Source organism: Gigantopelta aegis, chromosome 7 (assembly GCF_016097555.1).
Source record: "Gigantopelta aegis isolate Gae_Host chromosome 7, Gae_host_genome, whole genome shotgun sequence".
NCBI lineage: Eukaryota > Metazoa > Mollusca > Gastropoda > Neomphalida > Peltospiridae > Gigantopelta > Gigantopelta aegis.
In genome coordinates this window covers 44,966,903-44,994,899 of record NC_054705.1, presented here as the reverse complement: position 1 = coordinate 44,994,899, position 27,997 = coordinate 44,966,903, and the positions used below count along the sequence as shown (strand labels likewise).

Genomic DNA, 27,997 nt, shown 5'->3' with positions numbered 1-27,997 from the left:
TTGTTCACACTGAGGAGGAGGGTCCTTCTTTAAAATATATTAACTGCATCGAAATAAATCGAGAATGGTCGGTGACGTTACCCAGGAAACATTTTGTTCCATATCACATTGCAATTCACTATGCAAGTTTAAAGGGACATTCCTGAGTTTGCTGCAATTTTTAAGATGTTATAGACTAACAGAGATTTTTTAACGACTGTAATTACATATCAAATATACTTTTGTGCATAAAATATTAGTGGCTGTATATTAAACTTGTTTCTGATCATTCTAATATTTGTACTATGTTAAATTTCATTTATTTCCTAAAAAAAACACTACAATTTTTTCGTACGTACGAAATAATATTTTATGTAGATGAAATGTATTTATGTAATTTTAGTCATTATAACACCTGTAAATCTGCAACATCTCAACAATGGCAGCAAACTCTGAACAGTTTGTTTATCTGTTACAGTGTGTCTGATTACAGGAGTCTTTATTCTTTCAGATTTGATGATAAAAAACAGCCAGTTCCTCAACAGCTGATAGAAGATCAAACCAAAGATCCCATAACTGAATGTAGAGTTTCAGAAAACAGTATTCCCAGTGAGAACTCTGAATGTAGAGTTTCAGTTATTAATATCCTCAGTGAGAACTCAGAATGTGAGAACTCTTCCCAGGCCCTGTGTACGCAAGCAAACAATGAACGCTTCTTTGAAAGACTTTCACGCGAGATCGACGCCGACAAAGAAGACTCGAACGCAGATAGTTCCCAGGACTCTGTCCTTGACCAGTCGAATGTCAGTACCGGTACCGACGAATTGTTTATGTCATCTATCAAACTGGAAGACTCGTCAAGTCAGAAAAGTTGTACCGATTCGGATGACGTAAATTCTGGCCAGGACGGTATAAATGCTGACATCAGCAGCGACGACAGCACCAGCGATGCTAGAACGTTGGCTGCAGATTTGACGGATAAAAATAGAAAACAGAAAACATCTGTTGACTTCCACAAACAAGTGATGCATAATAATTTAGTCAATTGTGTGGAAACTAGTTCAGATTCTGGAGAAGGGTCGTTTGCGTGTTTCGGCGAAAAAGCGACAAATCTCCTTCCGTTATTTTCAAATAATAATCACAGTTTTGCAATACATTCAACGAGTGACCCACTTATCCATGACGAGTCGAGTTACTTCAGTCGAGACGAGTTGGATTCCTACCCCTGTGCTGATTCTAGTTCTTCGGGAAATACGTCCCGGCCGTGTCACGCCGATAAGTCCTGCTACAGTTCAGACTCTGCGTATGCGAACGATGTTCAGTCAGGGGGTGACGGGGCTGATAGCAACGTAACGGAGTCTGGCGTGCGGCCGTCAGGAACTCAGACGTCGCACACACAACCACAACAGTCGCACAAGTTCCCCGGTGGAAGCTTCTCTGGTTTCTGTCGCCACAGAGATGGACAACGTTTACGTAAGTAGAAACTGACCACTGTAATAATTCAATTCAGCTGTTAGCAGTCCTGAAGTAAAATTGATTGATGCCAGTATTTGGAATTTTGAGCAGGCCTGCACTAATTCAAAATTTGCATAGCTCATTAATGAGTTAATATAATGCAAATTGTTTTTACTTAGCCCTTTTTGTTTGCATAAAGCATAATTTTCAGCATAATATAACACACTTTGGTACTTTCTTTGTTATGTAAAATTAATTAATTCAGTTTTTTCTCTCTGCATTTAATTTAGTGAGGGTGTTTTTCCTTTTAATTTTAATAACATTGACTAGTGGGGGGTTTTCTTATAATTTTTATGATGTAGACTTCAACAACATGCTCTTGTAATTATTATTTTTTTTTTTTTTAGCAGCATGTGTCAACAGGTTTTAGTTTTTTTTATGATTTGCACCAGGGTTTGTTTTTATTTTGGTTTTTTCCTTTCCAGCAATCATCTTCCAGGTAAAACCGGTTGAACTGGAGGATGGCAGCATCATGTATTGTATGTGGATATCACGTGACCCGGAGGAACCGGGAGAAGGGGGAAGGTCGTTCGCGAACCTGACGCTGGCGTCAAGTCTCAACAGCACCTTAGACAAATCATCAGTCAGTCTCGGAGAGGTCAGTGTATATATATATATATATATATATCTTGTGCCATACAGCTTTTTCTGGAGAGTTGTTGTAGTTGTCCAGGTAGTCTCCCTCAGCTGCTGTAGGTTTATGCAGTCTACAGATACACTTATGCTTGTTATTTAGTCATGGCACTGTTCTTATTATCTTAAACGTGTCTTAAATGTTTGTTTAATATTTCAGCTGTTGGCTGACAAGGCGAACTCTGAGTCGAAGTTGGAGGAACCGGAGGAGCCGAGACCGACGCCGTGCGTTGTTGACGCTGCAGATGATCCCGGTAAAGGCGAATACAACGAGAATTATATGACACTTGACTCCATCGGAAAGGGGGCGTTCGGCTTCGTCAAACTCGGACGGCGCAAATCCGACTGTGAAGAGGTAGGAAAGTCTTAATTACTGGAACAGTAGAAATTTCGGGTACCCTGTTTTCTTTTTCGTATGCTACAGTCATTTCCAATTTGGTTTAAATTTGGGGACGGAAGTGTAATTGTCGACCATCTTGAATTTCAGGGAAGCATTTTTACACATGCTACCCTCAATTCCAGTCTGGGTTTGTTTTCCCCCAAAAAGAAAACTTAATTTGTTGCATCAGCAATGATTTAAATTAAGTCATGGCCAAATGTTTGAAAATATTGTCTAAATTTGCATAAATTAAGCTAATTCGACAATTACGAAATTGAAATGTTCGGCATAAGATTATCGTCATTGTATTCAGCATGAAAAATTAGTCTGACATGCCTCTTTCATTCTACTTCCATTGATTGATATATGTCCTGTAAACCAACAGTTGGTGTGAACCAGTGTACCTGGTTGTCCAAAAGGCTCTAATGTAGTTATATTGGGGCAGGTCATATCCCAGTGGTAAAGTACTCGCTCGATGCGCAGTCGGTCTGGGATCGATCCCGTTCGGTGGGCCAATTGGGCTATTTCTCGTTCCAGCCAGTGCACCACGACTGGTATTTCAAAGGCCGTGGGATGGTTCATATAAAAGATCCCTTGCTGCTAATCGAAAAGCGGGTTTCCTGTGTGGTCCTTTACTATATGTCCAACGCTATATAACCGTAAATAAAATGTGTTGAGTGCGTTGTTAAACATTTCTTTCTTTCTTTTTCTAAAGCAGTTGTATAAAAATAGTCATGTATTTTGACTGTCAACACTACCATAACATTTTAATGCCTAGTCCCAATTGCAAAATTTAAAAAGTATTGCAATTTTCTTTACAAGATAAAATCATTTTTCTTCTTTGTTACAAGTTTGACCTACTTTAGGCAGATGAACACAGTTCTGTGAATTACCTCTGATTAAAGATTTTGTACTGAGCTAAGACACTTGACAACATGTTATTGAGGTAAACGTTTGTTTCAGGTTGTCGTCAAGTTCATCCGTCGTGCCAAGGTTCTGTCGCTGTGCTGGGTGGACCACGACGAGTATGGCAAGATACCACTCGAAGTCGGGCTGCTTCTCGCCCTCAGTCATCCAAACATTGTCAGAGTAAGTCGGACTGTTTCTCACCCTCAGTCATCCAAACATTGTCAGAGTAAGTCCTCGCCCTCAGTCATCCAAACATTGTCAGAGTAAGTCCTCGCCTTCAGTCATCCAAACATTGTCAGAGTAAGTCCTCACCCTCAGTCATCTAAACATTGTCAGAGTAAGTCCTCGCCCTCAGTCATCCAAACATTGTCAGAGTAAGTCGGACTGTTTCTCACCCTCAGTCATCCAAACATTGTCAGAGTAAGTCCTCACCCTCAGTCATCTAAACATTGTCAGAGTAAGTTGGACTCTTGCTCGCCCTCAGTCATCCAAACATTGACTCTTGCTCGCCCTCAGTCATCCAAACATTGTCAGAGTCGGAAGCTCGCCCTCAGTCATCCAAACATTGTCAGAGTAAGTCTGACTGTTTCTCGCCCTCAGTCATCCAAACATTGTCAGAGTAAGTCGGACTGTTTCTCGCCCTCAGTCATCCAAACATTGTCAGAGTAAGTCAGACTGTTTCTCGCACTCAGTCATCCAAACATTGTCAGAGTAAGTCGGACTGTTTCTCGCCCTCAGTCATCCAAACATTGTGAGAGTAAGTCCTCACCCTCAGTCATCCAAACATTGTCAGAGTAAGTCGGACTGTTTCTCGCCCTCAGTCATCCAAACATTGTCAGAGTAAGTCGGACTGTTTCTCACCCTCAGTCATCCAAACATTGTCAGAGTAAGTCGGACTGTTTCTCGCACTCAGTCATCCAAACATTGTGAGAGTAAGTCCTCACCTTCAGTCATCCAAACATTGTCAGAGTAAGTCCTCGCCCTCAGTCATCCAAACATTGTCAGAGTAAGTCCTCGCCCTCAGTCATCCAAACATTGTCAGAGTAAGTCGGACTGTTTCTCGCACTCAGTCATCCAAACATTGTCAGAGTAAGTCCTCGCCCTCAGTCATCCAAACATTGTCAGAGTAAGTCCTCGCCCTCAGTCATCCAAACATTGTGAGAGTAAGTCCTCACCTCAGTCATCCAAACATTGTCAGAGTAAGTCTGACTGTTTCTCGCCCTCAGTCATCCAAACATTGTCAGAGTAAGTCGGACTGTTTCTCGCCCTCAGTCATCCAAACATTGTCAGAGTAAGTCAGACTGTTTCTCGCACTCAGTCATCCAAACATTGTCAGAGTAAGTCGGACTGTTTCTCGCCCTCAGTCATCCAAACATTGTCAGAGTAAGTCCTCACCCTCAGTCATCCAAACATTGTCAGAGTAAGTCCTCGCCCTCAGTCATCCAAACATTGTCAGAGTAAGTCCTCGCCTTCAGTCATCCAAACATTGTCAGAGTAAGTCCTCACCCTCAGTCATCTAAACATTGTCAGAGTAAGTCCTCGCCCTCAGTCATCCAAACATTGTCAGAGTAAGTCGGACTGTTTCTCACCCTCAGTCATCCAAACATTGTCAGAGTAAGTCCTCACCCTCAGTCATCTAAACATTGTCAGAGTAAGTCGGACTCTTGCTCGCCCTCAGTCATCCAAACATTGTCAGAGTAAGTCTGACTGTTTCTCGCCCTCAGTCATCCAAACATTGTCAGAGTAAGTCTGACTGTTTCTCGCCCTCAGTCATCCAAACATTGTCAGAGTAAGTCAGACTGTTTCTCGCACTCAGTCATCCAAACATTGTCAGAGTAAGTCGGACTGTTTCTCGCCCTCAGTCATCCAAACATTGTGAGAGTAAGTCCTCACCCTCAGTCATCCAAACATTGTCAGAGTAAGTCGGACTGTTTCTCGCCCTCAGTCATCCAAACATTGTCAGAGTAAGTCGGACTGTTTCTCGCACTCAGTCATCCAAACATTGTGAGAGTAAGTCCTCACCTTCAGTCATCCAAACATTGTCAGAGTAAGTCCTCGCCCTCAGTCATCCAAACATTGTCAGAGTAAGTCCTCGCCCTCAGTCATCCAAACATTGTCAGAGTAAGTCGGACTGTTTCTCGCACTCAGTCATCTAAACATTGTCAGAGTAAGTCGGACTCTTGCTCGCCCTCAGTCATCCAAACATTGTCAGAGTAAGTCGGACTGTTTCTCGCCCTCAGTCATCCAAACATTGTCAGAGTAAGTCGGACTGTTTCTCGCCCTCAGTCATCCAAACATTGTCAGAGTAAGTCAGACTGTTTCTCGCACTCAGTCATCCAAACATTGTCAGAGTAAGTCGGACTGTTTCTCGCACTCAGTCATCCAAACATTGTCAGAGTAAGTCCTCACCCTCAGTCATCCAAACATTGTCAGAGTAAGTCGGACTGTTTCTCGCACTCAGTCATCCAAACATTGTGAGAGTAAGTCCTCGCCTTCAGTCATCCAAACATTGTCAGAGTAAGTCGGACTGTTTCTCGCCCTCAGTCATCCAAACATTGTGAGAGTAAGTCCTCACCCTCAGTCATCCAAACATTGTCAGAGTAAGTCGGACTGTTTCTCGCCCTCAGTCATCCAAACATTGTCAGAGTAAGTCGGACTGTTTCTCGCCCTCAGTCATCCAAACATTGTCAGAGTAAGTCAGGACATTGTCAGAGTAAGTCTCGCCCTCAGTCATCCAAACATTGTCAGAGTAAGTCAGAGTAAGTCCTCGCCCTCAGTCATCCAAACATTGTCAGAGTAAGTCCTCGCCCTCAGTCATCCAAACATTGTCAGAGTAAGTCGGACTGTTTCTCGCACTCAGTCATCCAAACATTGTCAGAGTAAGTCCTCGCCTCAGTCATCCAAACATTGTGAGAGTAAGTCCTCGCCCTCAGTCATCCAGACATTGTCAGAGTAAGTCGGACTGTTTCTCGCCCTCAGTCATCCAAACATTGTGAGAGTAAGTCCTCACCTTCAGTCATCCAAACATTGTCAGAGTAAGTCCTCGCCCTCAGTCATCCAAACATTGTCAGAGTAAGTCAGACTGTTTCTCGCCCTCAGTCATCCAAACATTGTCAGACTGTTTCTCGCCCTCAGTCATCCAAACATTATCAGAGTAAGTCGGACTGTTTCTCGCCCTCAGTCATCCAAACATTGTCAGAGTAAGTCGGACTGTTTCTCGCCCTCAGTCAGAGTAAGTCGGACTGTTTCTCGCCCTCAGTCATCCAAACATTGTCAGAGTAAGTCGGACTGTTTCTCACCCTCAGTCATCCAAACATTGTCAGAGTAAGTCGGACTGTTTCTCGCCCTCAGTCATCCAAACATTGTCAGAGTAAGTCGGACTGTTTCTCGCCCTCAGTCATCCAAACATTATCTTGCCCTCAGTCATCAAAACATTTTCTTGCCCTCAGTCATCCAAACGTTATCTCGCCCTCGGTCATCTAAACACTGTTAGAGTGAATGATGGGTATTTTTCTTCTTCAACATTGAAGCACAAATGGGGTTTGCTTAGGCAACTGAGGTTGTTAATTTACCTGGATTTTGTAAGGAAAGTGGGGTTGATAAGCAAGCAGGTTGCAAAGTTCACCACAACGTATTCAGGGCTCAAACTGGATTTTGTAAGGAAAGTGGGGTTGATAAGCAAGCAGGTTGCAAAGTTCACCACAACGTATTCAGGGCTCAAAATAGCGATCTTCGAATGCAAAATATTTTCCATGTTTTTTTTACCTAGCAGGTAAAATTAAAATTGACCTGCTGAACCTCTCCCCAGGACTAACTCTGGGTGAGCAGAACATTTCGCCAAATCATCCTTTCAACTTCAAAAATTGTAAAAACCCTGTTATTTCTTAACAAAATATCAGTTATTACATGAAATTATTTTTGCCAAATTAAAATAAAATTTGCCAATTGTTTTTAAATATTTGCAAAAATTAGCGAGTGCTAGAGGTAGCTGTGCGTCCTAAACAATCTTGGCAGTGTTCGACAAATGTCTGAGAAAGTCACTAGTCCTTACAGAAGCTTCGGCTAGTGCCCTATGTATTATATTGACACAGTTGATAATTTCCACTAGCCCTCACAGAAGCTTCGGCTAGTGCCCTATGTATTATAGTGACACAGTTGATAATTTCCACTCGCCCTCACAGAAGCCCTATGTATTATAGTAATACAGTTGATAATTTCCACTAGCCCTCACAGAAGCTTCGGCTAGTGCCCTATGTATTATAGTGACACAGTTGATAATTTCCAATAGTCTTCACAGAAGCTTTGGCTAGTGCCCTACGTATTATAGTGACACAGTTGATAATTTCCACTCGCCCTCACAGAAGCTTCGGCTAGTGCCCTATGTATTATAGTGATACAGTTGATAATTTCCACTAGCCCTCACAGAAGCTTCAGCTAGTGCCCTATGTATTATAGTGATACAGTTGATAATTTCCACTAGCCCTCACAGAAGCTTCGGCTAGTGTCCTATGTATTACAGTAATACAGTTGATAATTTCCACTCGCCCTCACAGAAGCTTCGGCTAGTGCCCTATGTATTATAGTGACAGTTGATAATTTCCACTAGCCCTCACAGAAGCTTCGGCTAGTGCCCTATGTATTATAGTGATACAGTTGATAATTTCCACTAGCCCTCACAGAAGCTTCGGCTAGTGCCCTATGTATTATAGTGATACAGTTGATAATTTCCACTAGCCCTCACAGAAGCTTCGGCTAGTGCCCTATGTATTATAGTGATACAGTTGATAATTTCCACTAGCCCTCACAGAAGCTTCGGCTAGTGTCCTATGTATTACAGTTATACAGTTGATAATTTCCACTCGCCCTCACAGAAGCTTCAGCTAGTGCCCTATGTATTAGTAATACAGTTGTCACAGAATACAGTAGTGATAATTTCCACTAGCCCTCACAGAAGCTTCGGCTAGTGCCCTATGTATTACTAGTGATACAGTTGATAATTTCCACTAGCCCTCACAGAAGCTTCGGCTAGTGCCCTATGTATTATAGTGATACAGTTGATAATTTCCACTAGCCCTCACAGAAGCTTCGGCTAGTGCCCTATGTATTATAGTGATACAGTTGATAATTTCCACTAGCCCTCACAGAAGCTTCGGCTAGTGCCCTATGTATTATAGTGATACAGTTGATAATTTCCACTAGCCCTCACAGAAGCTTCGGCTAGTGCCCTATGTATTATAGTGATACAGTTGATAATTTCCACTCGCCCTCACAGAAGCTTCGGCTAGTGCCCTATGTATTATAGTGATACAGTTGATAATTTCCACTAGCCCTCACAGAAGCTTCGGCTAGTGCCCTATGTATTACAGTAATACAGTTGATAATTTCCACTAGCCCTCACAGAAGGTTCGGCTAGTGCCCTATGTATTATAGTGACACAGTTGATAATTTCCACTAGCCCTCACAGAAGCTTCGGCTAGTGCCCTATGTATTATAGTGACAGTTGATAATTTCCACTCGCCCTCACAGAAGCTTCGGCTAGTGCCCTATGTATTATAGTGACAGTTGATAATTTCCACTAGCCCTCACAGAAGCTTCGGCTAGTGTCCTATGTATTATAGTGATACAGTTGATAATTTCCACTAGCCCTCACAGAAGCTTCGGCTAGTGTCCTATGTATTACAGTAATACAGTTGATAATTTCCACTAGCCCTCACAGAAACTTCGGCTAGTGCCCTATGTATTATAGTGACAGTTGATAATTTCCACTAGCCCTCACAGAAACTTCGGCTAGTGCCCTATGTATTATAGTGATACAGTTGATAATTTCCACTAGCCCTCACAGAAGCTTCGGCTAGTGCCCTACATATTATAGTGACACAGTTGATAATTTCCACTAGCCCTCACAGAAGCTTCGGCTAGTGCCCTATGTATTATAGTGATACAGTTGGTAATTTCCACTAGCGCAGAGCAAAAATGCACTCTCCGGAACCGAGGCCTAGAGGATTTGTCAAACCCTGATCTTGGGTTATTTTCCGGAGACAGAATTGTGATCTATTATCTCATCTGCTATTTAGCTTGTGATTGTGTCATATGTTAATTCCATGATGCCCGCAGAGGTCCTAATTTCTCACACACCACCCTAGACCTTCCCATCGTCTCTGCTGCTCTATTTCCTGCAGGCCAGACCTGCTGGCTAAATTGTACTGAGCTCTGTGTTAAACGGACATTGTTTTTTCTCGGCAGGTTCTCGACGTGTATCAGAACACCGACTTCATACAGATGGTGATGGAAAAACACGGGAGTGGGATGGATCTGTTTGAGTTTATCGACCGAGGACCACTGCTTGACGAAGCTCTGTGTAGCTACATGTTCAGACAGGTTGGTAACCTCTCAATCCCCTGCCCATCCATCTGTCCACTCCCTGAAACCAGACCCAGTACTCACTGAAATCTCCCCCATCTCTCTATCTACCCTCCCTACCCGACTGAGGACTACTTGATGAAGCTCTGTGTAGCTTCATGTTCAGACAGGTTGGTAACCCCTTAATCCCCTGCCCATCCATCTGTCCACCCCCAGAACCCAGACCCAGTACTCACTGAAATCTCCCCCATCTCTCTACCTACCCTCCCTACCTGACTGAGGACCACTGCTTGACAAAGCTCTGTGTAGCTTCATTCATTTAAAAGCTCACCCACCCACCCCTTATATCCATCGGTGCACCCCCTCAACCCTGTACTCTCTGAAATCTCTCCCCATCTCTCTACCCACCCTCATACCTGACCAAGGGGCGCTACTTGATGAACATCTATGCAGCTTCATGTTCAGGCAGGTTGGTAACCATTCACTTAAAAATTTCCCTTCCCTATCCATCTGTCCACCCCCTCAACCGATACCCAGTACTTGCTGAAATCTCCCCCTGTGTCTACCTGTTTTTAAAATCTCCCCCACTCTTCATCTGTCCATTTCTATACTAAGACTCAGTATACGTTTAGATCTCCCCCATCACCCTATGCCTCCAAAGCCTAACTGTGATCTGTTAATTCACAATGCTCTGTTTGGTTACATGTTCAAACAGGTTTAGTAGACACTTCTTAAAAACCTCCACCCCTGAAAAAACCCCTGAGTATTTCATGATAATCCCCCTTCGCCCACATTTTATCTACCCACTCATGCCTCACTATTTGATGAAACTGTAGTTACATTTTAAAAAATTACTAATGCACCTGACTGCTTGAAGAAAATCTGTTTGAAATACCCATATTTCATTTTCTTTTATCCTTTAAATGCTCCATCTTTCATAATGATGTAATTTTCTCTGAAATTGATGCCAAACATGTAAACTAACCACTGGTATAACTGCCAGTCGCAGACGTAAATTTACGATGCTTTATGAAATTGACTCCTGATTTCTGATTTTCTTCCTCGTCTCCTCCACTACCACTAGATGGTGTCGGCGGTAGTGTATCTCCACTCTAAAAACATCGTGCACCGCGACATCAAGGATGAAAACATCATCGTGTCGGAGAAGTTCAACATCAAGCTGATTGACTTCGGTGCTGCCACCTACCTGAAACCGGGCAAGCTGTTTGCTACGTTCTGTGGGACCATTGAGTACTGCAGCCCGGAGGTGCTCCTGGGAAACAAGTACGTTGGCTTCGTTTATGTCTAGACTAAAGAAATCTAATCAGGACTCGAACTTAAGAATTTGTCTCCCACAAAATAGCTCACCAACTACAATTTTAAGCCTGCCTATGGCAATTTGTTTTTTAAAGTGACATTTTCAGCAAATAAACATGACTGAAATGTTATTTTGCTGTATGTAGACTTATTTAAAATGTGCAAATGTTAAATATTGGCAGATAATGTACACTAAACATGTTTTTTGTAAATAATTTCAGATTGGTTTGACATAAGAAGAAAAACAAACAGGTTTTGGAAATAACAAAAATATACTATTTGTGTGTGCAATTTACAAGTTAATCGGCTCAGACATAGATAACTTGTAGCAAATTGCACAGTATTGAAAAGGGCGTTACATGTGGGACGGACTGTAGGTGTATACATTTTGCCATTGTCGAGGAGCTTTACCGATGGCACAAATATGCAGTTGGTGAGGCTCTCTGCCTACAGCAATTTATGTCTCAATGATGGCGGTTTCCACTGGAGCTGGAGGTGTGGTCAATGGGTGTGACGCTGTATATTGATTTATCTCCCTTGGTTACAGGTAAAAATGGCAGGAACTGGAGGTGTGGTCAATGGGTGTGACGCTGTATGTTGATTTATCTCCCTTGGTTACAGGTAAAAATGGCAGGAACTGGAGGTGTGGTCAATGGGTGTGATGCTGTATATTGATTTATCTCCCTTGGTTACAGGTACAAATGGCCCGAACTGGAGGTGTGGTCAATGGGTGTGACGCTGTATATTGATTTATCTCCCTTGTTTACAGGTACAAAGGGCCGGAACGGGAGAGGTGTGGTCAATGGGTGTGACGCTGTATATTGATTTATCTCCCTTGTTTACAGGTACAAAGGGCCAGAACGGGAGGCGTGATCAATGGGTGTGACTCTGTATATTGATTTATCTCCCTTGGTGGTTACAGGTACAAAGGGCCAGAACGGGAGGCATGGTCAATGGGTGTGACGCTGTATATTGATTTATCTCCCTTGTTTACAGGTACAAAGGGCCGGAACGGGAGAGGTGTGGTCAATGGGTGTGATGCTGTATATTGATTTATCTCCCTTGTTTACAGGTACAAAGGGCCGGAACGGGAGGCGTGATCAATGGGTGTGACTCTGTATATTGATTTATCTCCCTTGGTGGTTACCGGTACAAAGGGCCAGAACGGGAGGCATGGTCAATGGGTGTGACGCTGTATATTGATTTATCTCCCTTGTTTACAGGTACAAAGGGCCGGAACTGGAGGTGTGGTCAATGGGTGTGACGCTATATACCCTGGTGTTTGGTGAGAACCCGTTCTTTGATATCGAGGAGACGATACAGGGCACGCTGAATCCACCGTTTAAAGTGTCCAGATGTGAGTTGTTTACTTTTAGTTAACACAGAATCCACCATTTAAAAGTGTTCATATGTGAGTTTACTTTTAGTTAACACAGAGTCTACTGTTTAAAGTTTAAAGTGTCCAGATGTGAGTTTACTAACACAGAATCCACTATTTAAAGTAATTAATTCGTTTCACTTAACACTAAATCCACCGTTTAATTTAGTATCATATTTGGTCAACACCAAATCCACTGTTTAATTTAATTTAGGCTCATATTTGGTCAACACTAAATCCACCGTTTAATTTAATATCATATTTAGTTAGCACTAAATCCACCATTTAATTTAGGCTTATATTTGGTCAACACTAAATCCACCGTTTAATTTAATATCATATTTAGTTAACACTAAATCCACCATTTAATTTAGGCTTATATTTGGTCAACACTAAATCCACGGTTTAATTTAATATCATATTTAGTTAACACTAAATCCACCATTTAATTTAGGCTTATATTTGGTCAACACTAAATCCACCGTTTAATTTAATATCATATTTAGTTAACACTAAATCCTCCATTTAATTTAGGCTCATATTTAGTTAACAGTAAATCCACTGTTTAATTTAGACTCATATTTGGTTTTATTTAAACTAAATCTACCGTTTAATTTAGGCTTATATTTAGTTAACACTAAATCTACCGTTTAATTTAGTATCATATTTAGTTAACACTAATCCACTGTTTAAAGTCTGCAGATCATGTGAACAGTTTAAAACCTCTTTTTTTTTAAATTTAATAAACTTTATTTGATCTTTCCTTGCTTTGAGATGAACAACATCTATGCATCTATGAGCAACAGCAGACCACTTTATGATAACCAAGACTTTTAATTGTCTGAAATTCCTATTTTAACTCTTTTTATTTTTCAAACTGCATGTTTTGTCTTGAGTTAAGTTTTTTTGTTTTTTTTAGCGTTGATGTTTCTGATTTCCTGGTTACTCCACCCCGACCCGGTGTGTCGAGCCACAGTGCGCGATGCTGAACGCAACGCGTGGGTCAATCAGCCCATTCACATCTCGCTCTACAAGTGGTCACAAGTACTGCCTAACTGTGGTAGGTAACGGTTAGCCTAAATGTATGTCATTTATGCCTGTTATTATTTGTCACAAATGACCGGCGTCGTGGTAGGCGATCGGTCTACAGGCTGGTAGGTACTGGGTTCGGATCCCAGTCGAGGCATGGGATTTTTAATCCAGATACCGACTCCAAACCCTGAGTGAGTGCTCCGCAAGGCTCAATGGGTAGGTGTAAACCACTTGCACCGACCAGTGATCCATAACTGGTTCAACAAAGGCCATGGTTTGTGCTATCCTGCCTGTGGGAAGCGCAAATAAAAAATCCCTTGCTGCTAATCGGAAGAGTAGCCCATGTAGTGGCGACAGCGGGTTTCCTCTCAAAATCTGTGTGGTCCTTAACCATATGTCTGACGCCATATAACCGTAAATAAAAAATGTTTTGAGTACGTCGTTAAATAAAACATTTCTTTCTTTGTCACAAATAGCCACATTGTGGGGTGTAACAATTGCCCACCAGTGGTGTGTAATATTGACATAACTGGTTTGTAACAGTTGCATAACCGTGGTGTGTAACTTGTGAAAATGGTGGTATATAATATTTGCCTAACTGTGATTGTATATATAACAATGGCCTCACTAATATAAAACAATGACCTGTGATATGTAACAGTGACCTAACTGTGATATCTATCAATGGCCTTACTGATATCGAACAGTGGCCAAACTAATATCTAACAATGGCCTAACTGTGACACGTAGCAATGGCCTAACTGATATGTAACAATGGCCTAATTGTGACATGTAACAATGGCCTAACTGATATATAACAATGACCTAATAGAGATATCTAACAGTGGCTTAACAGTGATATGTAACAATGGCCCAACTGACATGTAGCAATGGCCTGACTGACATGTAACAATGGCCTGACTGACATGTGACAATGGCCTAATTATAGCATGTAACAATGCTTTGTTATTTTAGAATGGCCTGGAGGTGAGGATTTGTCCAGTGTAGATGATCACTTGTAGAACAGCCGTTTGTATTTGGTGTGGAAGGGTGCGATACCCATTGTAATACACTTACTGCTTGACATTTCCTTTATAGTAAGACATAATAGCAGAGACGAGGGGTTTTTTCTGTTTCAGAATTCCACGGCAACACGGCTTCGGACAACCGAAAAGACACCTCACACACTCCTGTCGACTCTTTCACCTCGTCAAAAACGGACGATTCTCCGATTGACATGGTCAACTTACAGAAGTTTAAGAACGTCTTGTCTTTGGACGACTCTTCCGATTACTACTGAATAATCCGCGTTCACCATTTGAAAATATTTATATACAGTTGGATGTCTGAATCTCAACTCGGTTATCTCGTCGCACCAGGCCATTTCAAGGTCTAGAAAAGCTCCCATGGCATGATTTTTATTAACAACGGTTTTGCTTACATTATGCTATTAGGTTCATTCCTTTGAACATCGTGTTAGAGATGTTTGACTGTACTTCACTGTATGGCAGAAACGAGCACACAGAAGAGAGTAAGCACCTTTCAGCCAGTCGTCTCGGTTCAAAATGTATTTTCTCAAGCTGTGCCGGGTCCAGCTGAACAAGATAGGACTTGCTATATGACCTGCCTCGGCTGTATCTCATATCTGCCTCAACCATTTCTACTTACTGTCTGCCTGAACTATTTCTACTTACTGTCTGCATCAACCATTTCTACTTACTGTCTGCCTTGGCCATTTCTACTTACTGTCTGCCTTGGCCATTTCTACTTACTGTCTTCATCAACCCTGTCTGCCTCAACCATTTCCCGTCTGCCTCAGCTGTTTCTCCAGTCTACTTAATGTCTGCCTTGACCATTTGTACTTACCGTCTGCCCCAACTGTTTCTACTTACTGTCTGCCTCACCCATTTCTACTTACTGTCTTGACCATTTCCACTTACTGTCTTCCTCGACCATTTCCACTTACTATCTGCATCAGCCATTTCTACTTACTGTCTGCCTCAACCATTTCTACTTACCGTCTGCCTCGACCATTTCTACTTACCGTCTGCCTCACCCATTTATACTTACCGTCTGCCTCGACCATTTCTACTTACTGTCTGCATCAACTATTTCTTCTTACTGTCTGCATCAACCATTTCTACTTACTATCTGCCTCACCCATTATTACTTACTGTCTCCCTCAACTATTTCTACTTACTGTGCATCAACAATTTCTACTTACTGTCTGCCTCGACCATTTCTACTTACTGTCTGCCTTAATCTGCCTCGACTGTCCAAGTAACCCGATTTTAAAAGCCATACTTCATAACATAAACACAGCTGTGATCAGAATAACAGCACAAGAGCATTTTAATTGTCGTATTATATTAGTGATGTCCGGGGTGGTCAGAACTAAGAAGATGTGTGGCAAAGTAGTCTCTAGTCAAGGTGGTCTCTATAGACAGGTGGACGTTATATGGAGGTTACAAGTAGATTAGTTCCATATTGTGAACAGGATGATGGGTATGAATTGAAGTCTGGTACACTGAACTGTTGCATTTCCTATTTCCTGTGCATACAAATTTAGGTTTTATCTAGGTTTGATGTAGGTTTCATGTATTTATTGTGTACTATAATATACTAGAATATGCATTCTGCATTGCATGTACGAGAATGCTAAAATGACCAGTGCTATGCATGATGAACATTGCAGGACAAATAAATGATAAATATTAACATATACCTTGGTTTTCTGATAATTTTTGTGGTTTTGCATTTGTCATTTAGAAGTGATGTGAGGTCAGCATGGGATCGATGCCCATCGGTGGGCCCATTGGACTATTAAATCGTTGAAGCCAGTGCACCATGACTGGTGTATCAAAGGCCGTGGTATGTGCTGTCCTGTCTGGGATAGTGCATATAAAAGATCCCTTGCTAGTAATGGAAAAATGTAGCAGATTTCCTCTAAGACAATCAAAATTACCAAATGTTTGACATCCAAAGATGAATAAATTAATATGCTCTAGTGGTGTCATTAAACAAATTTGTTTGTCATTTAGGAGATAACCACACAGTTTCAAGATTTGTGGGTATTATTTTCCATTGAATGTCTGCAAATGCAACATTTCTTTTAAAAAACGCCCACCTCTGCATGGTTATGTCCATTATGAAGTGAAATGCTTTTAAAAAATGCCCACCTCTGCATGGTTATGTCCATTATGAAGTGAAATGTTTGTAAAAAAACGCCTACCTCTGCATGGTTATGTCCATTATGAAGTGAAATGTTTGTAAAAAAAACACCCACCTCTGCATGGTTATGTCCATTATGAAGTGAAATGTTTTTAAAAAACGCCCACCTCTGCATGGTTATGTCCATTATGAAGTGAAATGTTTTTAAAAAACGCCCACCTCTGCATGGTTATGTCCATTATGAAGTGAAATGTTTTTAAAAAACGCCCACCTCTGCATGGTTATGTCCATTATGAAGTGAAATGTTTTTAAAAAACGCCCACCTCTGCATGGTTATGTCCATTATGAAGTGAAATGTTTTTCTAAAGAACAAGGGCGAGATGTAGCCCAGTGGTAAAGCGCTCACTCGATGTGCAGTCTGTTTGGGATCGATCCCCGTCAGTGGACCCATTGGGCTATTGCTCGCTCCAGCCAGTGCACCACGACTGGTACATCAAAGGCCATGGTATGTACTATGTTGTCTGTGGGATGGTGCATATAAAAGATCCCTTGCTGCTAATCAAAAAGAGTAACCCATGAAATGGCGACTGCAGGTTTTCGTCTTTCAATATCTGTGTTGTGCTTAACCATATGTCCATAAATAAAATGTGCCGAGTGCATCATTAAATAAAACATTAACTTACTTCCTTCCGGAAAATGTTTATAAATTTTACATTTTGTAAATAAAGTTATTACGTGGCATGTAGGTCCCAGTTGGATGTATAAGGGTTAAACAAACATTAATTTCATCCAAGGGTTCTAAAGAAAGAAATAACAAGATGCTAAATGAAATATGGTTTTATTTCACATTTTATGATGTGAAAGAATGGACATTTTAACCTATAAATAACTGACTGAAATAGCCAACATACAGGTCGACGCCCGAGAGTGGAGTGAGAGGCTAAAAGCCGATGATACACAGCTGCCCCTGACCAGGGCTAACTCTGGCACTCGCGCCAAATGCGAATTTCAAAAACAATTGGCGAATTTTATTTTAATTTGACTAATAAATTTCATGAAATAATTGTTATTTATTACAAAATAACTGGGGTTTTGTCATTTTTGAAGTTGAAATAGATGATTTGGCGAAATGTTCTGCTCACCCAGAGTTAGTCCTTCCCCCCCCCCTCCCCTCACTCATCTATTGCTGGCGTCTTCCTCCGACTATGACTAACAAAGAACAATTATGAACAAAATAAAAACACAGTAGCGAAATATAAAATTACAAATTTAAGTGCTCGGCATATATGTAAGCAAAGTGTGCATGTGTGTGTTAATGTTGTTGTGTTTTCATCTTTTAAACCAGTCTTAATAACATCAGAACGACTATGCTGCATGTGTGTGTTAATGATGTGTTTTCATCTTTTAAACCCGAGTCTTAATAACATCAGAACGACTATGCTGCATGTGTGTGTTAATGATGTGTTTTCATCTTTTAAACCCGAGTCTTAATAACATCAGAACGACTATGCTGCATGTGTGTGTTAATGTTGTTGGTGTTTTCATCTTTTAAACCCGAGTCTTAATAACATCAGAACGACTATGTTGAATATCATGTGAGTGATTAAAAACAAAGAGTATGCTATACACCGTTTTTTTGTGGGTTTTTTACGCTAAACACCGATTAAAAAAAAAAAGTATGCTATACACCAATTTAAAAAATGTTTTACACTATACACCGATTTAAAAAAAAAGTATGTTATGCACCGATTAAAAAAAAATTGTACGCTATACACCTATTAAAAAAAAAAGTACGTTATGCACCAATTAAAAAAAAAAAGTACGCTGTACACTGATTAAAAAAAAATGTACGTTATGCACCGATTAACAATTTTTTTTACGCTATACACCAATTTTAAAAAAAGGAGTACACTATACACCAATTTAACCCCCCAAAAAGTATGCTATACACCGCATGACAGATGATGCCTGCTGTGAAAACATCTTAAAACAATGTTATACACAAACATTTGTTCTACAACTGACCCACTTCCCATGTACATGTTTCTACACACAAAAATTAATATTTCCATCCATGCATTGTTTTATACAACAAAACTTCAAAAAATATACATCTCCATCCATGCATTTTCAAAATAGTTTTTAGCAAATTTATGAATACGTTTTAATAATTGGACTTTCAAAACTGTTAACACTTTATTTAAAATTTCTATTACAAGGTTTGTTTTAGTAAATTAAAAAAAAATTAAATTTCCATATATGGATTTTAACAAGTGTTTCCAGCAAGCATCAGGAAATTCTGTATAATGTGACGCATATGACAAACTTCTGTACTGATGGATGTTTTGTTTTCGAACACATGGAAAATAACAAGATATCGAGACACTGCAGTGCATACATTGATAGCAGGCCATAAACAGTCAACATAGTAACATACACAAACAAAATACAATGTGATATACATCTGTACAATGCTTCAATGCACCCACACACCCCCACCCCCAGCCTGACATACGTCTGTACAATGCTTCAATGCACCCACACACACCCACCCCCAGGCTGACATACGTCAGTACAATGCTTCAATGCACCCACACACCCCCACCCCCAGGCTGACATACGTCTGTACAATGCTTCAATGCACCCACACACACCCACACCCCAGGCTGACATACGTCAGTACAATGCTTCAATGCACCCACACCCCCCACCCCCAAGCTGACATACGTCTGTACAATGCTTCAATGCACCCACACACCCCCACACCCCAGGCTGACATACGTCGGTACAATGCTTCAATGCACCCACACATCCCCACCCCCAGGCTGATATACGTTTCAGAGTCACATTGTTTTACACTAGGCACAAATAGCATCTCTCTCTCTCTCTCCATTATATTCTCTCACAATTAAAATAGTGCATCATAATGATCGTACACATTTAATATTACACCAATAATAATCTCGCTCTCTCTCACACACACACAATGAATCGTACACATATTTCATGTTACACTATGCTGAGAGATCATGAAGTAATAATAACATTTCTGTTTTAGTGCATTATAATAAATACTATTCTCGTTTATATTACTACTAGTGTGTTTTCAACTGCATACTAGTCTCTCTTGCTCATGATAACTTTCATTTTCAAGTTTTCATTTTCAAGTTTTCATTTTCAAGTTTTACTTAATCCGGGCTAGCTCTGCTACCCCGCAAATTCGCCAATTTTAAGAACAATGGTCGAATTTTATTTCAATTTGTCAGAAAACAATAATTGGTATTTTGTTGGAAAATAACTATAGGTTTTGGATTTTTGGGATAATTTGACAATAATTTTTGATCGCCCAGAGCAAGCCCTGCAAATTCAGAAAAATAATTTATTTTCCATGTATATCCTAAAATAAAAATTGTTTGTTGTGTAAGTAAATGAAAATCAGCTTTGAGCAAAAATGATAGCAAGCCCACCCCAACCCAATAAGCACCACCCTGCATTAAAAAAACCTGTACACAATGAATGGCCGACTTCAACTTCTCTAATGTTTGTCCTCCTACTTTCTTTTCTTTTTTGCTACAACAGTTTTAGTTTTCCAGTGATTTGGTCAACTGCTTCCACTTTTCCCATGATGCCTAGCACTGTGGTTGATCCGGGTGCTATCTGAAAATGAAGAATTAAAAGTTCTCATTTTTGTTTTTTTACCTCCCCCCCCCCCCCCCCCCCCCCCCACCCCCCAATTCTTTTATTGTATGCAAAGTCATAAACCCATATATACAAGAACTTGTATAATGATATATTTTGGGACCATTTGTACAAACGATTAACCAGCTATTTTAGAAACAAAAAAATGGAAGCATTGTTAATGCCAAGCTATGAAAAATAAGATTTATAGTTTGTGAGAAATGGAGATAAATTTTAAAACTTGATGTTGAGCAAAAAAAAAACAAAGTGAGTTATTGTTGCCATGTAACTTTTGCAGGGCAAATAAAAAATCTTCAGAATTAAGAAATTGTAATAAATAAAACATGGAATCGGGGATGATGGAAGCATATTTTATTATATAACATTTAGTGAAATATCTTAAAATATCGGTGAAATAAAAGTGTTATCAGTCACTCAGTGACGATAACACATTTTAGAGTGAAAATTTCACTCTAAAATGTGTTATTGTCACTGTAGAAAGTGTTATCTTCACTGTAAAATAGCTGGAACTATTTTGCTGCTGGCATTTTAAAAATAAAGGTAAATTGCTAAAACTTACATAAAATAAATAAAAAATGTCATGTTTTTTGTCAAATATGATTTATATCTCATCTCATGAAGTTTGCAATCATATTGCGCGACTCATGAGATATGATTTCAAACTTCACGAGATAAGATATAAATCATATTTAACCCAAAAAACCATGAAATATCCTCTGTACATTTCTCTTTAAGAGAGACACCTTTTAAAATGACTAACCCTAGTTTGAAACACCACGACACATTTTCCACAATAAAAGCTGTGTTTGATAATTTAAATTAAAAGTACCTACATTTTATTATTTAGAATATTCATTTTCGTACACCTCAAATGGTTCTGGTCATCCGAGTTTTTGGTAATACGCCCAAATGCCTTTGGTAATGGTTATCGAGACTAGCTCTAGTCTATTTTTAGACTGTATTTTCCTATTGAAACATCACAGACTTTAGCTTCTCTCTGTTATAACTGTATCCAGATGTGTTACAGGTTTGTAGATTATAACTAAATTTAGTGTTAATTTTCACGGGCTCAAACTAGGGACTGCACCTTTAAGTACAATTCAGTAATTTTAAATGTCATAAACAGACACTTCATACAGGGACATATATTTTGGGTTGTCTTTTATAGGTTACCAGTCAAATTGCGATGTTTAATGACAAAATATCTTCATTATATGTGTAACAATAGTATCAGTGAGGTACATGATACTCCCGTCAGGAGTTTTATGGAAAACCGTATGATGTTCAGAATAGAGATAGATTATTTGATTTATTTGTAACACAAAGACCTAGTAATTGTATGTGACAGATCATCATCCCAAGTTGTTCCTACATGTAAGGTTTGATGGTCCTGTATGCAAGATATGGTCTGGACAAGGATTTACTGTTATGTGCAGTAGACCGTGAAAAGTAGGTCACAGTGAGCTAGTAATAGTATGTGACACTGCCATCCCAGGTTGTTCCTGCATGTTAGGTTTGATTATCCTGTATACATCTGTATGTAAGATATGGTCCAGACAAGAAAAAGTTGACGGACAGACAATGCCATACCATAATATGACCCATCATAGATGGGCGTATAAAAAATTGTTTGTAAAATTACTATATTATTCTCGTTTTACCTGAGTTTTGCCTGCATCCTCCACGATGTAGTAAGGAACTTCACTGGCAGCCGCAACTGCAGCGAGATCGGCCAACTGAGCTGAGTTCTCTCCCTTTAGGACAATCTTTGTTTCCCTTAATACAGATATTATAATTAGATTATTGCAAGGTTTGGCAAGTCATCAACTATTACTATAATACATACAGCACTAGCTAAAGCTTCTGTGAGGGCAAGGGACTTTCTCAAAACTGTGTCGAACACTGTTATTGAAAAGAAAACATCTTGGTGTTCTAATGAATGCTTGTTTATTAAATCTATGTCACGACATCATCAAGTTACAGCTTAATTCATTCATACATGTAGGGAATAACCAATTATTGGCTCAAGATATTAATTTTATTCTGTAAGTGCTGGAGTGTCGTTAAACATTCAATTTAATTCATTCATTCGGTACTGTTAGAGATAAAAAATAACTAACCCGTACTGTTTGTGACAACAGAACTAACCCATACTGTTAGTGACAACAGAACTCACCCATACTGTTCCCAGCTGAGCAGCATCTGTCCATACGTCTGCTGGTTGCTGAGAAGTTTACGATGCAGGTTCAGGGCCGCGTGCGCGACCTGTGCCGCTATCTTCCCGACGCCCATCTCGAGCTGGCAGTTCACGACAAACACCATCTTGTAGAAGTCTCCCGAACCCATGTACTCAATGTCACTATCATCCTCCGAACCCTCAAGGTCATCCTGATATGAAACGACAATTGAAGAACAAAGAATTACGGTACGGTAAGAAGCGAGAGCATCAATGTTATTTTATACCTGGTAGGTACTCGGCAATTGTTTTCTCTCTATGTTTGTAGATGGTTTAAATAAACTTTTAGGGCTCAAAATTGTGGCTTGTGAAAAGCAGTAGAAATGTATCTTCTGCACCTGCCCCCCCCCAAATCTCAAGTTTAAGAAAGAATTTATTTAATGACACACTCCACACATTTTAATTACGGTTATATAGTGTCGGACATATGGTTATGGACCACACAGATATTGAGAGAGGAAACCTGCTGCAGTGGGTTGCTCATTTCTCAAGTTGATGTCACTATTCAAGAGACGGGCGGGACGTAGCTCAGTGGTAAAGTGTTCACTTGATGCGCGTTCGGTCTGGGATCGATCCCCATCGGTGGGCCCATTGCGTTATTTCTTGCTCCAGCCAGTGCACCACGACTGGTATATCAAAAGGCTGTGATATGTGTTATCCTGTCTGTGGGATGGTGCATATAACCGATCCCTTGCTGCTAATCAAAAAGAGTAGTCCATGTCGTGGCGACAGCGGATTTCCTCTACATCTGTGTGGTCCTTAACCATATGTCTGACGCCATGTAACCGTAAATAAAATGTGTTGAGTGCATCGTTAAATAAAACATTTCCTTCCTTCCCATTCAAGTAAAGTTTGTTTTATTTAACAACGCCACTAGAGCACATTGATTTTTTTATCTTATCATCGGCTATTTCCCATTCAAGAGAGTTGTATGTTAGATTATCTCATCTGCTGTTTAGCTTGTGGTTCGTTATATTTTAATTGTACAATGCTCTAAAATACATTCCAAATGTCCTAATCTTTCACATATCATCCAAATCCAGGCCATAGCTAAGATGGGGTTTTTTGTGGGGGGTGGTGGTGGGGAATTCTTAGAACAAGCATGGACAGTTCAAGACACTACGGGATCCAGGGGCATGCTACCAGGAAATTTTGAAATCTAGAGAATCTGAAGTTTGTTTTGAATAACGACACCACTAGAGCATACTGATTTATTAATCATCAGCTATTGAATGACACACATGGTCATTTTGACTCTGTCATAGACAGAAAACCTGCTACATTTTTCCTAATGCAGCAAGGGATCTTTTATATGCACTTTGCCACAGACAGGATAGCACATACCACGGCCTTTGATATACCAGTCGTGATGCACTGGCTGGAACAAGAAATAGCCCAATGGGCCCACCGATGGGGATCGATCCCAAACCAACTGCACATCAAGTGAGAGCTAGAGAATCTGAAATACCATTTTGCAGTCATTTCAAGGAGGTTACATACTTAAAATGTGGCCCTTAAAAAATATGGCCCTGAAAACCATTCTCTCACACAGTGCTGTCATATTTTCGGCAGACCATGTTTTTTCTTAGCAGGATATACTAGTATTTGTTTTGGCCTGCTATTTATCTGTACGTCTAACATAGCCTCACCTCCAACGGCCCATCGAGATTCTTGTCCTGGTTTTCAAACAGCCACCCGGCCGCCAGCTCCGCATTGAAGTTACCTGTGTAGAACAGACCCTGGAAATAAACATAGCGTGTTGTGTTTAAAGGGACACACCCTAGTTACGTTTATTTGTTAACCAATACGGTGTTGTTTTTGCTATTAAACCCCATTTTTCACAAATAAAATTGCACTTTACTTACATTTTATTATTTAGAATACACATTTCCATTCACCTGAAGTGCTTTTTGGTAATCCTGATGTTTGTAAAACCACGAAATGCATTTTTTGCATTTTTTCACAAGACGTGTTGTCGAGAAAAAAACGTTAAGCAAGCGAGGTCCAATCTATTTTTAGAGGGGATATTTCCATTTCAATGTCACAGACGTTGGTATATCACGTGACCGTTATCATTTTGGTTCGGTTTGTTTTCTCGTGCACGGTTCGCGCAATCAACATCCGATTTGTTGTTGTTCATTTGTGAGATTTTTCTTCACAGTTCGTGAACATTTTCAGTAACAATAAAGTTCAGACCAGTAAGTGTCTCAATACAAAACGTTACAAACCCTTAAAACCAATAATTTTGCTAAGTCTTACGATATCTGGAGAGGGGATACAACCAGGACAGAACAGTTGGAACATGTCCAGGAGAGGTGAAACGAACGCACCCCAAGTCTGTGAAATTTGTCGTGACGTAGGCATTGTTGTGCTTCGAGCGACATCTACCGGTGACATCAGAATACTAACTTTCAAAATTATTTCAAGCAATTGGGACATGGGGATTCCCATGGTATTTATCGATATAAAACCTGCTTTTTCACTCCATTTGATAAAACGTGATCTAAGTGTGTTACAGGTTTGTAGATTAACCAAATTATTATTTATTTTCGCTGGATGGAACTAGGGTGTGCGGCTTTAAGGTGATCTTAGCGCTTTAACGACACCACTAGAGCAAGTGGATTTATTATAGGCTATTGTAATTCAGATATGTAGACAGACAAGACAGCACATACCAGTTTTTTTTATATACCTGTCGTTAAAGTTATACATTGAAGTTACCTGTGTAGAAAAAACCCTGTAAATAAACAGTTTGCTTTGTTTAACAACAACACTAGAGCAAGTTGATTAATTATTAATTAATTATTGACATATAGTCTTTGAGAGGAAACCTGCTACATTTTTTCATTAGTAGCAAGGGATCTTTTATATGTAACATCCCACTGACAGAACAGCACAAACCACAACCTTTGATTCGTTGATATACCAGTCATGGTGCGCTGGCTAGAACGATAAATACCATATGGGCCTAGACTGATCGTGCATCAGGCTAGCAGTTTATCTCTGGACTAGGCGACGGGACGTAGCCCAGTGGTAAAGCGCTTGCTTCATGTGCGGTCGGTTTGTGATCTATCCCCGTCTATGGCTATTTGTCTTTCCATCCAGTGCACCACGACTGGTATATCAAAGGCTGTGATATGTGCTATCCTGTCTGTGGAATGGTGCACATAAAAGATCCCTTGCTACTAATGGAAAAATGTAGCCGGTTTCCTCTGTAAGACTATATGTCAAATTATCAAATGTTTGACATCCAATAGTTGATGATTAATAAATCAATGTGTTCTAGTGGTGTCTTTAAACAAAACAAACTTCTTCTTCTCTGGGCTAGGTCCCACCTGTTATACCTGTTCAGAGGCACTGGTTTGGAAGGAAGGGAAAAAACCACCCACCTTGAGTTGAGATCATTCATGTATGATATATTGCACCTCAAGTCATCATAGATGAGTGTTCTAACACAGAGTCTTGGTGAGAAATTGAGAAAAACTGTTTAATACAGCAAAAACCAATGGGACCAAGTAAAAAATCCAATTATAAAATGTCAAAGCGAGCACCCAAACTTCAATCCAACAGACAAGCAATAATCTCAGCTGAGGGGAACAAGTTACAATCTTCAGACAGCGCACAGAACACTGCAGACTGCGTTCCCACCTTATCAGGATTAACCTTGTCCCCTGTCCAATCTGTCCCTGTGAACAAGCCGCAGAAACTGTTGAACACATCCTACAATACTGCCAACAACACAGTCAACTCAGAGATGCTCACTGGCCAACACCGAAAATCACAGAAAAAAACCCTTTATGGAAACCAAGAATCCCTCTGTATCACCGTGAGATTCATCCTGACAGCAAACATCTCCCTGTGATATCATTACAAGAAGGAACGAAAAGAAGAAGAAGAAGAGGGGTATTCAATTTAGATCTAGATTATGTCCTTAAAAAGGGACAGTGAAAAACATATAATTTTTAAACAAAGTTTCTACATTTAGTATTTGGTGCATCAAATTATCCTCAAATTAACCACATTTTAATCACTGCATGAATCTACCTTGATAGCTGCATTCCGACTAAATCCGAGAGTCATGATTATTTCGATGAGATCTTCACGGGGTTTGAACCCAGACTCCACCTGCCCCGACGCACCCACTTCTGCCTCCTCGTCATCCATAAAGTTCACACAATCTGAAAATAAATAATTATTTTCATTTTGTGAATAGCATCTTCATGTACCTGCCCCAGCACAAACACACATGTAACTTTTCATTCATCACAGTGTGTAGTTTATACACCTTGAAATAATTAATTATACTAGTCCTTTTAAGGTTTATTTGACTCTACATCTTCACCCCACACCACCCCTACCCCCCATAGTCTAAATAGCCTCAACACTAATAAATAACATTCCCCCACCCCCCAATCTGTAATTCACACAGGCTGAAACAATTAATATATATACTTTATTTTCATCTTGGACACTCCTCACTCAAACCCAGCCCCCCCCCCCCCCCCCCCCCCCACTTCAATGTCTCCTCATGCACAGTTCATACAGCCTAGAATAATTAATTTAATGATTTATACTTATTACTTTAAGAACACAAATCTCACCTCCCAACAACCTGCTTCTGATTTTATTTATACAAATATTTTTCTTCAACATCCATACACAAATAAAGATACTTATACTATCATTTATAGTCCTTCCCAAAGGAAACGTCTTTTTTTTAATTATTCTATGGAATTTACTAGAAGCTATGTATTTCTGAGACGATTGTTCTAAATTGCATACAAAAATAGTTTGGGTTTGTGGGTTTTTTTATTTCCAAAAACACATTTATATTTTTGCTTACGTCAGACCAAAATGAAATTATTTACCAAAATAAACCTAAAAATTCTTGCAAGTGGGACGGGCTGTCACTATACGTTTTAAATTGTAACGTTTGTTGTTTGGAGGAATGCGCGATTTTGGTGGTTATTGACAATACTGTTTATAAGAGTTACTTGGTGGTTAAACTTGTTTGTAAAATTATTTACCTGTTATGTAATATTCTGATTAAAAACTAACTCGAAGAATGTAAAGATCTTCCCGAATATTGTGAAAATCGAATTTACAATACACTCGAAGTTACAATACTCGACAATATATTTTGTACGCGATTGCAATTTTGTTACCGTGACAACCATGCTATGGATTAAAATAAGAGGATGAATTCAACAAAAGTAGACTATAATTTTATTATTTGATCAGCCTTTAAATACAACAAATTACCAAGTAAAACTACAAATCGAAATAATATCCAGATAATGCTAGCCGCCGTAAACAATGGACGCTGACATTTTGTTTATTGAATTCTGGGGATATTAGTTATCTCCCTTGGTACCATTTAGGTTACACA

At 39.9% G+C, this 27,997-nt stretch overlaps 2 protein-coding genes across 4 annotated transcripts in view; one reads left to right on the top strand and one right to left on the bottom strand.

Moving 5' to 3' along the window:
- The window catches only part of LOC121377400 (PAS domain-containing serine/threonine-protein kinase-like), a 72,518-nt gene extending 56,298 nt beyond the window's left edge, over positions 1-16,220 (top strand). Inside the window, exons 12-20 of the mRNA XM_041505381.1 lie at positions 491-1,452; positions 1,920-2,092; positions 2,288-2,482; positions 3,470-3,595; positions 9,659-9,793; positions 10,860-11,059; positions 12,316-12,449; positions 13,390-13,530; positions 14,642-16,220. Of these exons, the coding sequence (XP_041361315.1) occupies positions 491-1,452; positions 1,920-2,092; positions 2,288-2,482; positions 3,470-3,595; positions 9,659-9,793; positions 10,860-11,059; positions 12,316-12,449; positions 13,390-13,530; positions 14,642-14,802 (2,227 nt within the window). The 3' untranslated portion in view covers positions 14,803-16,220. The remainder of the gene's footprint in view (positions 1-490; positions 1,453-1,919; positions 2,093-2,287; positions 2,483-3,469; positions 3,596-9,658; positions 9,794-10,859; positions 11,060-12,315; positions 12,450-13,389; positions 13,531-14,641) is intronic.
- Positions 16,221-18,464: 2,244 nt separating this feature from the next.
- Positions 18,465-27,957, bottom strand: LOC121376988 (probable peptidyl-tRNA hydrolase 2). Of its 3 annotated transcripts, none has more exons than XM_041504809.1 (6): positions 27,871-27,957; positions 26,653-26,786; positions 24,258-24,347; positions 22,549-22,760; positions 22,034-22,148; positions 18,465-20,330 (listed from the first exon to the last, which is right to left on the bottom strand). In XM_041504809.1, exons 2-6 carry the CDS (start codon positions 26,770-26,772, stop codon positions 20,244-20,246), a joined length of 624 nt encoding a protein of 207 aa, XP_041360743.1. In that variant the 5' UTR covers positions 26,773-26,786; positions 27,871-27,957; the 3' UTR covers positions 18,465-20,243. The 3 variants fall into 3 exon arrangements, with proteins under 3 accessions (XP_041360743.1, XP_041360744.1, XP_041360742.1); XM_041504810.1 differs by lacking the exon at positions 27,871-27,957 and adding an exon at positions 27,636-27,784; XM_041504808.1 differs by lacking the exon at positions 27,871-27,957 and adding an exon at positions 27,210-27,550.
- Between the last annotated feature and the right edge of the window lie 40 nt (positions 27,958-27,997).